This window comes from Maniola jurtina, chromosome 8, assembly GCF_905333055.1.
Source record: "Maniola jurtina chromosome 8, ilManJurt1.1, whole genome shotgun sequence".
Lineage (NCBI taxonomy): Eukaryota > Metazoa > Arthropoda > Insecta > Lepidoptera > Nymphalidae > Maniola > Maniola jurtina.
This window is the reverse complement of record NC_060036.1, coordinates 261,505-277,262: the sequence shown is the minus strand read 5'-3', so window position 1 is coordinate 277,262 and position 15,758 is coordinate 261,505. Positions and strand designations below refer to the sequence as shown.

The 15,758-nt window shown below is 38.1% G+C and overlaps 1 protein-coding gene across 4 annotated transcripts in view; it reads right to left on the bottom strand.

Moving 5' to 3' along the window:
- LOC123867319 overlaps positions 1 to 15,758 on the bottom strand; it is a 97,462-nt gene that overhangs the window by 39,040 nt on the left and 42,664 nt on the right. For 2 of the 4 annotated variants that reach the window (XM_045909303.1, XM_045909305.1), the window contains 2 exons: positions 7,397 to 7,471; positions 6,700 to 6,852 (listed from right to left, as the gene is read on the bottom strand). In XM_045909303.1, the coding sequence (XP_045765259.1) occupies positions 6,700 to 6,852; positions 7,397 to 7,471 (228 nt within the window). Of the gene's footprint in view, positions 1 to 6,699; positions 6,853 to 7,384; positions 7,475 to 15,758 lie in introns of all 4 variants that reach the window. The other 2 variants (XM_045909304.1, XM_045909306.1) reach the window with 2 other exon arrangements.

The window sequence follows — 15,758 nt, the reverse complement described above, 5'->3', positions numbered from 1 at the left end:
TAAGTATTTTACTTAATCCAAGTATTTTACTTAATCCAAGTATTTTACTTTTAATTTAATTATTTTTTATTAAGTATTTTGACTTTTAACATCGTTTCATAAACGAGAATGGGAAGTAATAACTAGCACAAGACTACTGAGCGCGGGTCTCCTCTCAGAATAAGAAAGGTATAGGCCCATAGTCTGCCACGCTGGCCCAGTGTAGATTGGCAATCAACACTGGGCCAGCGTGGCAGACTCAGACTTCACATATCTTTAGGAACATTATGGAAAACTCTCAGGCATGCAGACTTCATCACGACGTTTTCCTTCACCGTTAAAGCAAGTGATATTTTAATTACTTAAAACGCTGAGATAACTTATAAAAAATAGACGTGCGTGCCCGTGACAAACTTTGCGACCTCCCAAATAAGACGTTTTTTTAAATAAAGATCTTGGTTTTTACTATATCAACGTTAAAAAACTATAATTGTTCACATTTTCCAGTTCTGATTGGAGGTAATTCATCAAGATTTCATCATTCATTTGGTTTCAGTGACATTACAATGGCTGGCCGAGAGTTATTGCAGCAAGTGCTTGCTCGAAGCTAACTTGCAGCTATGCTGAATACATACCTACCTACAATATTCATTAAAAAGACTGCTGGTGATGTCAGTGCTGATATGGTTACGCTTGGATATATTCATATTTTTGATAATCACCAAACATTACTGAAGACCAAAGTTTTTAAATATGTATTAGGACAAGTAATGATGTACTGACATGGTCGCAAAGCAGGAGAACTAATAAGAAAAATCAGAGTCGCTCAGCGGGCTACGGATAAGCTTGAAGTTTGTCTATATTATCAAATCAGAAATGAGGAGATCCATAGAAGAACCAGAGTAACCGACATAGCCCAAGTTGCGATGCTCAAGTTGCAATAAGCGGAACACATAGTTATTTCGAAGAACTATGAGCGACCGTTCGGACGTTGAACTCAAAACTCCAAAGGTACTGGAATGGTGACTTTGCACTGAAACGTATACTTTGACAGCCCACTAGGAGTTAGGTGGGCATCCTATTATGAGTCGCAGGGAGCAGCGGAAGTCCCTTCAAGAGACTTTTAGCAGTGTACGTCTATCGTTTAATAGAAATAATCGTCTGCTGCACAGGTACAAGATCAAGTGTTTTAAGTGAAACAAAGTGAATGCTGCGAAGGAATTCGCCCCCACCTCTCCTTCCCCGCAGCAAGGTCGCGTGCTGGAATGCGCGACCGCCTCAGGCATTTCTAGTCGTATCATTGTGGAATTAGTGACTGTATCGATTGTTACTGTGATTATGTTAATTAGGCACCAGCAATAATAACTAAGTACAAATCGTAATTTAAAAAAAATCCTGTCGCGCTAAACAAAAATTAAAATTTTTACGTCATCCACCTGCCAAATTGATTTTTTTTTCAAAAAAATTATAGCCAGTGTCACTCGGGATGATCTAAGGATTCTAACGATACTACATAATCCAAATCTGTTCTGACATTGAGAAATAATGGTGGAGTGAAAAAACGCGCATACTGAACCTTGAAAACATAATAATTAATAACCCCCTTTTTGGCAAGTCCTGTAAATCCATATCCATGAAGAGAAAAAATGACAATGATGCTGATAATTTTTACTGTCATGGATTTGCTCGGATGCTTCACCTTGTGACAAGGCTTGTGATAGCTCAGCAATTTTTAACAGGGCTCTCTCCGTCACTCGTTTCATACAATCGTAGTTCCAATTTCATTTGAATATTAAGCAACCAAAGTCCATGAAATTTTGCAGACATATTCTAGAAACTACTATCTGTGTCTGTGGTGTTTTACATTTTTTTAAAAATATGTAGTTTTAAAATTACAGGGGCTCAAAGATTTGTATGAAATTTTTTAAGACCGCGTAACTTTGAAACCGAATATTTTAACAGAAATCTGGAAAACCACAGACATAGATATTAGTTTCTAGAATATATTGTCTGCAAAATTTCATGGACTTTGGTTGCTTAATATTCAAATGAAATTGGAACTACGATTGTATGAAACGAGTGACGGAGAGAGCCCTCTTAAGAAAAGTCCGAAGTATGTTATTTAAGATTTATTTAGAACACTCTCCATACAAACGGTATTTCACCTCTATTGCAATATTAACCAACTAACTTATGCACTCGACTTTTCCGCATGGACTACATAAATTTCAAACCCCTATTTTACCCCCTCAGGATTGAATTTTCAATTATCCTTTGTGTATGACTACGTCATAAAATAGCTATCTGCATGCAAAATTTCAGTTCAATCCATCCAGTAATTTGAGCTATACTTTGATAGATCAGTCAGTCATCTTTTTCTTTTATTAACCCCCGACCCAAAAAGAGGGCTGTTATAAGTTTGTGTATCTGTGTATCTGTCTGTGGCATCGTAGCTCCTAAACTAATGAACCGATTTTAATTTAGTTTTTTTTGTTTGAAAGGTGGCTTGATCGAGATTGTTCTTAGCTATAATCCAAGAAAATCGGTTTAGCCGTTTGAAAGTTATCAGCTCTTTTCTAGTTACTGTAACCTTCACTTGTCGGGGGTGTTATAATTTTTTAATTTACACTTGTACATATACATATTCAGATAGATCAAACTAAATGAATTTTTGTAAACTCGTTCTACAAATTAATATCGTGAGCGTAATATTTGAAACCGTGTAACTTTCAAATTTTACCATTTTTACGGAAATCTAATAAACTACAGACACAGATGTTAATTAGTAGAACTGTGTACAAAATTTCATTGAATTGTTTAATATTCATATAGAAATCTAACTCCGTCTAAATTATAAGCACACTTCAAATACAGAGTAAGTATATTATATTCAAACTTATATACTTAATAATAACATAGAAATTCCAACTGCTCAGAATTCAGATACACGCAGATGCACCCATATAACTAAACTTTATAATGCTATAAGGCTAATAAGCTATACCTTCTAATAACTACGTTAATACAAAATTAATTTCTGGGGACGCTAGAATTTTAACTTGAATAGGCATAAAGAATCGATAAAAAGTATAGAGACATGTTAATACAAGTGTAAATTAAAAATTTATAACACCCCCGACAAGTGACTAGAAAAGAGCTGATAACTTTCAAACGGCTGAACCGATTTTCTTGGATTATGGCTAAGAACACTCTCGATCAAGCCACCTTTCAAACAAAAAAAACTAAATTAAAATCGGTTCATTCATTTAGGCGCTACGATGCCACAGACAGATACACAGAGACACAGATACACAGATACACACGTCAAACTTATAACACCCCTCTTTTTGGGTCGGGGGTTAAAAAGCTAAAAGCAGCTTCTACAGACAATTTTTATCCAAGATAACCCTGAATTATTTAAACATAAAAGGGAAAAATATAATACTACGAGTACCACATAACTACAAACGATTAAAATCCAGAAATAGATTTCGTGACTGACTTTGAACCAAACAATTATTAAATGTCGCAGCGAATGAAGTGACTACGTAGATGGAATAATAAATGGTACCACAACAAGAAATACTGGCCTATTTCAATATATGAATAAAAGTAAAACGTGACTGACTGACTGAACTATCAACGCACAGCTCAAACTACTGGATGGTTCGGGCTGAAAGGCATGCATGCAGATAGCTATTATGACGTAGATATCCGCTAAAAGCCAATTCACACCAATTGCGTACACGTGACACGTGAATAGTGACGCGCGTAACCGCCTAACACACCGGGTTACGCATACGTCCACGCTTTACGCAAGCGGTGTGCCAATTGCCATGTTTTATACAGCCCCACACATTACAACGCAATGGTACGCGCTACGTCTACGCTGACGCAGCCTGTGTGAACAAGCTATAAGAAAATATTTCTGAAAACTCGACCGCTAAGGGGGCAAAATAGAGGTTCGAAATTTGTATAGTCCATGCAGACGAAGTCGCGGGCATAAGCAAATATTATTATAAGCCGATTAGCTGAGGGGAACGATGTGGACATTGTAATTAGCTATGATAATCCCCTCGGTGGACGCAGCTTATGTTCCGTGACAAAACGACACGCAGACTTACTTGCCCAACTATATTAAAATTCTTTCAAACTCCTTACTTGTAAGTAGCAAAGTAGTACCGTCAAGTGATTTAGGATTAGGATCACAGTGGTATTTGTAAGTCAAAGTCACTTCAAAATCAAAATAAGTAAGTAATGTATTATTTATACATAGTATACTCTTTGATTGTCAGTTGTTGAATTCGTAAGATAAATAAATTAATGTGTGTCCCGCACGCACTGATTGTTATTATCTACGTAATAAAAATAAATGATGTAAGTAAAAGCCGCGATAGCCTAGTTGCTAAGCCGTCCGCCTCCTATTTGGGAGGTCAGTGGTTCATCCTAGGCACGGTAATATTATCTATTCCTAGGCACGCACCTCAAGCTTTTCGGAGCACACACATTGACGACCCCCCCGGCGCATTGGTAAGTGCTGTGGTCTTATTAGTGGGAGGTTCCGGGTTCAATTCCCGGCAGGGGTTTAGAATAAATTTTTGGTCTGGTCTGGTGGGAGGCTTTGGTCGTGGCTAGTTACAAACCTACCGGCAAAGCCGTGTCGCCAAGCGATTTAGCTTTCCGGTACGATGCCGTGTACAAACCAAAGAGGTTGATAAAAAAATACTGCTATCCCCCTTCCAAATTAGCCCGCTTCCATCTTCGACTGCATCATCACTTACCACCAGGTGAGATGGCAGTCAAGGGCCAACTTGTATCTGAATAAAAATTTAAGAAAAAAAAACACACAACTAAACTGATTGCAAGTGAAAATTAAACGGCTAAGCTTCACTGCAACAGCTTGAAGAGCTTGTATAAATTACATATCGCTCTCGATACGACCGTATCCTAAGCTCTAAGCACCACTACTCACGTACAAGTTTGGGCGCAATAATCGCAAGTGCAATGCTAACCGATGGAGATTGGTGCAAGACGGAGGACAAGATATTATACAGGGTGTAACCAGAACGCAAAAACTTATCATTATTATTATAATTCCTCAACACAATCCAACGCTAATAACCATTTGCCTTATCTTGTAGTTTTAGTGATTTAGTATTTTTCATACCCGCATTGTATAGCGTGCAAAACTCGGGTCAATGCCCCACCTGCAACGTGGCATTGACTTCGAGTAACATATTTACGGAATGTTCATTGACTTCTAGCGTCAGTCAGATGTTTTATTTGCAAATTATTCTGAAACTTTAAAAAATACAGGATTTAAAAAAAATTATGGTATCTTATCACTTACCTATCAGTAATCTTCGTTTTAGCTAGCGTTCTGGTTACATCCTGTATTTTCGTTGTCCTTAGGTGACTTAAAAGATAAACGAATCGCATAAACCATCTCGGAGATATGCGTAAGCGACGGCATTTTCGCGGCGCTTTAGACCTTCTGGTGTTAGATTTCTTGCTCGTATCAGGATTTGATTGTCAGTTTGCGATTACTAGATCGTTTGGACCGCGTATTGTACTCCTCTTACGCATTTCAGGGAGAGGCTACTTGTTCGTCTTTTAAATTAGTTATGGAAAAATAGATCATAGCTAGTATGTTTATTTATTTACTAGCTGATGCCCGCAGCTTCGCCCGCGTGGATTGGTCAGATCCCCTGCAGCATCAGGATTGAGGAGTTGGAAACCAAATTTTTTATGAAACAATGTCGCAAAGTTCCTCTATCGATTAAAAAAGAAATGACGCAAATCGGTTCAGAAATCTCGGAGATTTCGGTGTACATAGGTAGAAAAACACAACTCCCTTTTTGAAAGTCGGTTAAAAAAGTAGCCTATGTTACGCCCTGGTCAATCCTCTACTTGCCTGTGAAAGTCTCGTCAAAATCGGTTCAGCCGTTCCAAAGATTAGCCTTTTCAAACAGACAGACAGACAGACAGACAAAAATTTTAAAAACGTGTGATTCAGTTATGGTATCGTTCAAATAACCATATGAGCTTAATATGAGGTAGTTATTTCGAAATTACAGACAGACACTCCAATTTTATTTATTAGTATAGATTTTATTTACTTACTTAGATGATAATTTTACATATGGTGGTAACTTCCCACCAGACAAAAACTTATTTATTTTGTTTACAAATAAGTTTTATTATAAAATTATATAATATTACTTACATAAAAATCGTCAAAAGCTTATAACTTGTTGCAATTTCACAGATGCTGTGTGCGCTGCAACATCGGCCGCAGTCCAATAAGGCGGCGCCGGACGCGGCCCACACCGGCCGAGCCTTCGACGTACATTACTAACTTTCTACTACTATGTATTTATTGCTTGCTTGTTTCTCTCACTCGCGGTTTGGCCGCCATTCTAAAAGGCATGTTTATCGAAACTTGCATCGAATATGGGTTTTAAAATTGGTTTCCGTTCATGGTTTACACCGACAAGACCAGTATCTACGATCATAGTTTGGTCATAACTTTATTTACCATACATATTTAGCTAGGACTCCACCGCCTACCGATCGTCGCTAACCGATATTCATCATCATCATTCATATTAGAAACGTTTCGTCCGAGTAGATTGGATAAGGATCACGGTTTCTCGATATGAAGGAAGAAGAAGGGTTTAAAGTTAGCAAGCATGCCCACCGCTAGAGATGGAAGCTCACCTGAGCGGGGGTGTCAGTCTCGAAGGCGTGGCAGTAGCAGAGCTGCGCGGCGGGCTCGGCTCGCGGCTCGCGCGCCACGAACGCGAACAGCGCGCGCGCCGCCTCACACGTCGCGTACGAGATCCGGCGCAGCGCGTGCGACATGCGCACACTCTGCACATGCAGACAGACACGCTCTTTATAAAATTGTAAAAGAAGAACGATGTATCTGGTGGTGAAATCTGAGATTTCATAAATGTAATTCTGATGGACATGAAGTATTTTCATTATAAATTATCTCAGATCGATATGCATATTTTCGAAAAAGTACCGCTGCCATCTTTAAATGGTATTTAAGATTTCTTTTAAAGAATCTACAGTCTAAAAAAGATAGTCACTACAAATTTTACGATTTTCTAAGTAAATGTTACGAAAGAGTAATTATTCATTTATTTACATGTTAAAATAAGGCTAAGTCGGTTCAGAAGTTCATTCACTTTTATTGAGATGTTTATATGGACAGACCACATCAAACGAGTCGTAGGGAGCCGCTGGGTTCAGGCGCCGCAAGAGCGTGGCGTGTATCCCTTCATTTACAAAAGACCTATGCCCAGCTGTGGACGGCTATTGGATGATGATGATAAGATAACAAAGGAACTTATGCACCGACATGATAGGTAAAGTAAGAGATATAACAGCAATGTACCTATGTATTTACCTGGTCGTCGGGGTCGCATACCTTGACCCCCGTGAGCGCCACCACCACCAGCACCGGCACCGCGTGCGCGCTCTCCTGCTGACAAGCAGACACACAAAATACAGTTCAATGACCAAGCCTAAACTTAACCACAGCTTAAACTCAGCTTTATATACTTTGACATAATATGGTTCCACTGAAACCAACATACGCATGGTGTCTCACAGTGAACAAATCAATAGCCCAAAGTCTTGAATCAATTTAAAAATTATATTTTCTAAAACCATAAAAGTAGAATGAAAGGAAGATAAGAAAACTCAACAAATAAATTGTCCTAAGCTTAATTAATACCCACTGTTTCTCTGAGCTTAAATTTATTTGCTCATGGGCGTAAAGGCAGAAACATTTAAAAGGTTTTTTCATTGAAACTTCTAGGCTGTAACGGTTATTTATTTTAATTAAGTAAAGGACAATTTTTTATTTGCCAAGCGAGCGTTTTTAACTGCCTCGTTTAACCCTATGAAGGATTTTCATCTATTTACTTAAATTATATTGAGGCTGACATGTACTTAGAATAATAAAGAAACCTACCTAACCTACCTACCTAATTAAATAAATAAATTTTATGAGGGGTATATGTATAGTACGCTTCAAACGAAGTCGTTTGGCTCTCATTCCCACAAACATTGTTATTATTCCCACATACATGCTCTTCGCTTGGAAAAATCATTAAACGATTTTTCTTAATAGCGCCCTGACGAGATACGATCAATAAATCCCACAGTTAACTGCCGTCTGCTACAGTCATTACTGATCTTAGTGCGCGCTGCATCGTTGTACCTATATTATGCTTCCCTCACGCTGCGCTGCTTGATGAGCTATAAACAAGAACATTATCCCAGTCCGAGCACTGTCAGTGCGACATACGAGTATCAGTGGTAGGATTTAATTCGAAAATAATACACATTCGCACACACGTTAAGAAAACCGGCCAAGTGCGAGTCAGACTCGCGCACCGAGGGTTCTATACTAGGGTATTTTTTCAGACATTTTGCAAGATAAATCAAAAATTTCTATGCATTAAAATAAATCAAAATCTGTTTTAGAATGTACAGGTCCCTTTCATATGATACCTGTAGGTTACACACATACTTATTTAAAAATAAAAGTTTGAAAAAAGAAAAAAACCTTCACTCAATAGTCAATATATACGTCAAGACTGTTTTGTTAATGTTGTTTTTTTCATGTTGTGATAAGAATAAAAACTAATTTTTACGAAGGAATTCGTGTCGTTTAATTACTTCATCATCAACGCACCGAGGATTCCTTTAATACCCCACTTGGAATAGTTATCTTACTTTGAAAATTGAAAATACTATTTATTATTTGTTTATGAACACATTTAATTTTTTTTGTTGTTTAATTTTGATTTAACCACAATTCAGATTATTTCCTTTACTTGTGCTATAAGAACTACCTACCTGCCAAATTTCATGATTCTAGGTCAATGGGAAGTACCATAATAGGTTTTCTTGGCAGACACGACAGACGGAGAGACAGACAGACAGAAAAGAAAGTGATCCTATAAGGATTCCGTTTTTCCTTTTCAGGTACGGAACCCTAATAAGGTGGGACCTACCCTTCTAATTTTAAGTTTGTAGACTTCAAGTAGATAACTACCATAGACCGAGACTTAGAAAGCTAAAAAGCACTACTGTGGTGTAAATCCAAACAAAAGCCTCTATAGCGAGCCTTTGTGAGGGTAAATTTTCATCGAATGGCTCAAGGCGGATTTAATCACGGGGTTTAATCATGCCTATTGCAAGGCGTGCGGGCGATTTTGAGGATTTGCGAATAGCAAACAAAACATCAAAAGAAAAATACATCTAGATATAAATACTATAATAAACAAGTGAAAATTAAAAATTTATAACACCCCCGACTAGTGAAGGTTACAGTAACTAGAAAAGAGCTGATAACTTTCAAACGGCTGAACCGATTTTTTTGGATTATAGCTAAGAACACTCTCGATCAAGTCACTTTTCAAACAAAATAAACTAAATTAAAATCGGTTCATTAGTTTAGGAGCTACGATGCCACAGACAGATACACAGATACACATATCAAAAATATAAGACCCCTCTTTTTGGGTCGGGGGTAAAAAACAGAGAAGGAAAACCTTGTGTGGAAAACTGTATGCCTGAGAATTCTCCATAATATTCTACAAAGTGTGTCTACCAATCCACACTTGAAGTGTGTGGTGGACGATAGCCTTAGACCGGTCTTATTCTGAGAGGTTACCCGTGCCCGGTAGTGGGCCAGCAATGATGACCATGATGTATTACGAGTTTAAGCTAGCCTACTTTCCAAAATCGGAACGCCAGACACACAAAATATACTTTAATTTCCGGAGCCAGAGAGGCAGTTTTAAAACGGCATTATTCAAATTCGGCCGCGGCGAGAGGTCTCCAGCTTCCAGGAAAGGAGTTATGGTTGGAGTAGGTCGGCGCTGGGCAGTTTGCATGCTAATATCAGTTGTTTGGCGCAATATCGCCACTTTGGTGAGGATCTGAGTACAGCAACCTTGAGCTTGAAGCGCGATCTGTCAGGTCTATACCTACCTATCTACGAGTACTTTAGTTTTTAGGGACCCGAAGGATGCTAACGGGAACCTATTACTAAGCCTCCGCTATCCGTCCGTGCATCCGTCTGTCTGTCAGCGTGCTGTATCTCGTGAACCGTAATAGGATGAGTGTTGAAAATTTCACAGAATGTGTAGATATTTCTATTGCCGCTATAACAACAAATATAAAAAAGTTCTAAATGGTCGCCATGACAATTAAAAAAATTAAGAAGTGTTATTTCTTGTACGATGGTACGGAACCCTTCGTGACTGATTTTCTTATTGGCTTAAACGGTAAACAAGTAGCTTCTCACTGAAATGCGCAAGAGGTGCACTATACCGCGAATAACAAGAGTGAAAAATGTATCACACCCCCGACAAGTGAAGGTTACAGTAACTAGAAAAGTGCTGATAACTTTCAAACGGCTGAACCGATTTTCTTGGATTATAGCTAAGAACACTCTCGAACAAGCCCCCTTTCAGACAAAAAAAAAACTAAATTAAAATCGGTTCGTTAGTTTAGGAGCTACGATGCCACAGACAGATACACAGATACACACGTCAAACTTATCCACCCCTCTTTTTGGGTCGGGGGTTAAAAACTCCACAATCTACATTCTACATACATACGGCAGGCGGCGCGGCGGCGGCGGGAAAATCTATCACACGCGTTTGTTAGAGAAGGTTTCTGCGATGTATTTATCTTTTAAGCAAAATAAGGAAAATTAAAGAAAGTAGACATATTTTATTAGCTGCCCGCTACTTCATTCACGTAGATATAGGTTATTAAGAATCCCGTGGGAACTCGTTGATTTTCCGGGCTAAAAAGTAGCTTATGTATTAATCCAAGGCATAATCTATTTCCATTCCAAATTTCAGCCAAATCCGTCTAGTACTTTTTACGTGAAACAGAAACAAACATACACACAAACTTTCGCCTATATAATATTAGTGTAATAAGGGTGTTTAAGAACTGCGTGTTTTTGACGATCTGCCAAGCGCAGTGGTGAAAACTCTGGTCTTTAGGTAGCTGTCCCACCGCCGACGAGTGCATCAGACATTAAAAACTGCCATACCCTTTTCAAGTTAGCCCGGTTTCATCTTAGACTGCATTATAAGTTACCACCTGGTGAGATTGCAATCAAGGGCTAATTTGCTATGGAATTTAAAAACTAAAAAACATCTCTTTCATCCAAACCATGCAGCACAGTCAAGTTACAGAATATAATAATTGGATGATACTTATTCCACTAATTACTCTTGAAATATAAGCACAGCCAGACAACAATGAGCCAAAACGACTTTCAGCCTATTCCATTATATTGAACAATCTATAACATAATACTCGTAATTAGAGTGGCTGGAGACAGGTAAAGTCTGTCTGGAACAATGGCGCTTTGGCCCTACTCTTAAAGCTCCTATAGACGTGCCAACTAGTCGGCTGCCGACATATCGATGGCTTAGTTCACAACTGCAGTAACTATACATTTGTCAATTTACAGAAGAGCTTTTTAAAGTTCAGATTTTGACTAGAACAAAAATACAATTGCAATCATGAGCTAAGCTATTTCCTCAACTAGTTTTCTTATCACATTTGTCAATTACCTAAGCTTACAAAAGTTCGCTTAGTAATTGCTTAATCTATTAGATAATTTTTATACAAAAACATTTGCATCTGTTCTATTCTTGGCAACGGCTACTTTGGAGAACACATTTTGTCATAAACCTGGGTCAAAGTTATAACAAATCATTTCAGATTTAATCGGAAGGAATTGGTAAGTTTCAACGTGCAGATGCGTGGTAAGTTGGAGTTGTAAGTCGGCATATCTGTAAACGGTATATTTTTATCACCCGAAGGGCTGCGGACAGCTATCGCGCGGCTGACAGATCTGGCTTAATTAAAATGTCTAATGAGAGTGCCCCCCCCCCCCCCCAACTCTTGTCCACTTCGCTTGATTGTGCGGTGCCTGTTGTTTTTGCTCGCGATTAGCGGTCGTGATTAAAGTTAACTTGGCAATAAGTTGGCTTCTTTTTTTCATCCTAGTTATTTATTTTAAATGACAGGTTTTACTTTGTCTACTGTATCAGCTGAATGTCTTTGTTATGCAAATGCGAATCAAACTACGCTTATATGGAGCAGTGACTGAGTACAGTTTGCTACGCTAAAGTGAGAGATGAAGTTGTCGAAAAATATTCACAACAAATATTTACAATGTAGCACAATGTAATATTTTAAGAGGCGTATAATTTAAATCAAAGGCATTATACGCTTTTAGTATTTCAGGCCTTCAAACGAGTTATACAAACAACTTTTGCGCTTGACTATGAGAAAATAGAGATGTGGAAAATGAACACTGCAAGGTTATGAGCACACCAACGACAAAGTGTTGCACTATCTTAACGAAGTGTTTCTGTGCTCTTAACTGATTGTCTCAGTAGGTTATAATATCAAGTATGTCAACTTGTGCCACGGCCGCTTGATTTCGCTAATGCTGCACCAAAAATTATTTCAATCTCTTATTGCAACAATACCTACATTGTAGCCAATAGTGAGAGAATTTCAGTCAATTGGAGGTGATTGCGATCGTTACGTTATGAAAAAGAATTTGGGAGAATTTCCTAACACTATACTGTGTTTAATGGATCCTCAACAATAGGAAATACGATGCAGAAACATTTCCCACTGGATAATAGTATATCATCGCAATGGGTTTTATAATTTGTATTCATATAAACATGACATACATTGATCAGACAAGATGTTAGATAAAATAGCTTTCCTGTTGACACTGTTGTCTCTATTTTCCCTATGCATTTAAAATAATCAGAGTTTCGAATGATTTTGTGCAAAAAGAGGCTATTTTAGTTAATTCCACAAATTATTTCATTCCATCATCCATACAAATTGGCTAATTTATGCTGAATGCACTCGTAGTGACGAGATTGACATTCAAGGAATTACACTCGAAGTCCCGACATGTCATCACGACAGTTAAGACAGTCTTAAAACAAAAAGTGGCTAACGTGCTTCTGTACCAAACGATACTCGTAGAAAAATAATTTTATACGCAATGAAGGCTTTAGTCTGGATTGTAGGCCAACGTCCATTGTACGCCTTCTTCCGCCTCTTTATAAACTTAGATATAGTTAGATAACTTTTTGCTTTTTAAATTTTTAATCTTTTAAACCGGCCAAGTGCGAGTCAGGCTCGAGCACTGAGGGTTCCGTACTCCGGTATTTTCTCTGACACTTTGCACGATAAATCGAAATACTATGCATGAAAATAAAATAAAAATCTGTTTTGAAACGTACAGGTGAAGGACGGACGTACAGACAAACAGACAGACAGACCACAAAATGATCCTATAAGGGTTCCGTTTTGCCTTTTGATGTGCGGACCCCTAATAATACATTATGTGTCTGTTTGTCTATCCGCCTATCACAGCCAATTTACTGGATGAATAAAGTTGTAATTTTGTACACATATTCCAGAGCTTTTAGTTAAGTTTTTTTTTTTAAGTTCGTAGCTTTTAAGGCATTTCATATTCTTAATTTTTGAAGCTCATTCAAAGTTTGAAGGCTGCTGGAAATTTAATACGTCTCTTGAGAGGAATCTGCTAACAGTCTGCAACTGTAATAAAGGCTAAAAGGTGTCTCGAGTAAACACTTTAGTCAACAGTTTTGGACTTCTAATAACCAAAATTTTAGCTTAACTGTGCCTACGTTAAAAGTATTAAGGGTCAATTCAATGTTTCAGTAAGAGCATCTACATACTCGTACGATTAACGAGCAGAGAATTAATGAACTTAAATAACATTGCATTGATTTCTCGAGCAGTTAATAGTCGACTGTGCGAGCGATCTCTGCTGTCAACTGCTAGAACAGTTGTTTGATTTGACAATTCAACTGCAGTTACCGTGGCATGAGAAAGGGGTGAGTGTCTAAATATAATTCTATGTAGGTACTTTTGTATCTGCTACTCATTTAGTGACAATTAAACCATCAAGTTGAACACACGTATCGGTGTTTTTTTGTTAGTTGTTACTCACAAACTCTTCCATAAAAACGAGCAAAACTCGATCTTATCCCGCTTAAACATATGGTCCAATCGACCGGATTCCAGAACCGCGGCGCACAGTGCCTACGTGACTCGCTGGCAGTTTTTTTTTAATATGAAGTTCGCCGGCCGCGTGTTCCGTGAAACCGAACGCAATTGAGCACATGTCAAAATTCTTCCAAAAAAGAATACGCGAGTGAGTTTTCTAGAGAACAGAGATTGAGTTGAGTTTTGTTATCACGAGTTTAAAGCACAATGGAAGAGTTAGTCGCATTCCAAAATGAGTTATTAGAAAACTTGAGACGCTCGGACAAAAACTTTCGAAAATCACCAAAAGACAGGCTGAGGAGAGCTTATCTTGAGTCACGCCTAGAGATTTTAGAGCAATTATGGAAAGAGTTCACGGAAGGTCACAAGGAGATCATTTACAAAGCGAGCGGCCTGGACAAAACTGTAACCGTAAGTTATCTAAAGGACAACACGTATGAACTGTTTGAAGATTTGTATTTGCAATATAAAACAACTCTGAAGGAAACCTTGCAATCGTATATTTTGGAGACAAATACAACGCAGACCTTACCGCCAACTACTGAAAAATCTATTAACGAAGTGAAGTTACCTGTAATTCAATTACCTATTTTTAATGGAAAGTACGAGGAGTGGCAAACCTTTTACGACTTATTCTGCTCTTTAATACACGAAAATAAAAGACTTTCACCTGTACAAAAACTACACTACCTGAAAAGTAACCTTAAAGGAGAACCTGAGTTAATGTTGCGCAATTTACCTACAACTGACGCAAACTACCAAGAAGCATGGAGTCAATTGGTTAAAAGATATAATAACAAAAGATATAATTGTAATGCAATTCTTAAAATCCTTTTCGGACAAAAACCAATAAGTATGGAGTCTGCATCTGCCATCAAGAACCTAGTCGACACAACTTCAATGTGCATCAAAGCCCTAGAAAACACAGGAGTAATGACTGAGAGCTGGGATCTTTTCATAAACTATGTAGTTGTTTCAAAGTTAGACACAGAAAGTGTCAAGCAATGGGAGCAAAATCTCAGCAAAGAGGACGACCAATTACCAACCTGGTTGCAATTAAAGGACTTCTTGGAGGCGAGGTTCCGGTCTTTGGAGATGATAGAAAGCAGCAAGGCAGCGAAACGGTTTACACCTCCTGCGAAACCAAAAGCGTTCCATACTAGTGTTGACAAAGAAGGTGTAAAAAGTGAAGTGAAGTGTGCATTCTGTAACATAAATGATCACTACATTTTTAAGTGCAAGAGATTTTGTGAAATGCCAACCAAGGAGAGGCAGGACTTTGTACAGAAGAGTCGTTTATGTTTCAACTGCCTTTCTTCCTCTCATTCTGTCTCTAGGTGCAAAAGTACAGCAAACTGTAGACGGTGCTTTAAACGGCACCACTCGCTGATCCATTTCGAGAAAGAAGATAAAGAGCAGAAGGATGAGAATTCAAAAGAAGATGAAACAACTTCGACAGGTACTATGAGCGAGGTGCAAAAAGGTAAGACTAATGCTTTGTCAAACTTAAACGACTCACATATAGTGAGTAACTTTTCTAGTAAGCATATACCAAACAATGTATTATTAGCGACTGCGAATGTATTTGTTAGAACTAAAAATGGTTGTAAGCGAGTAGTGAGAGTTTTGCTAGATCAAGGTTCACAAGCGAGTTT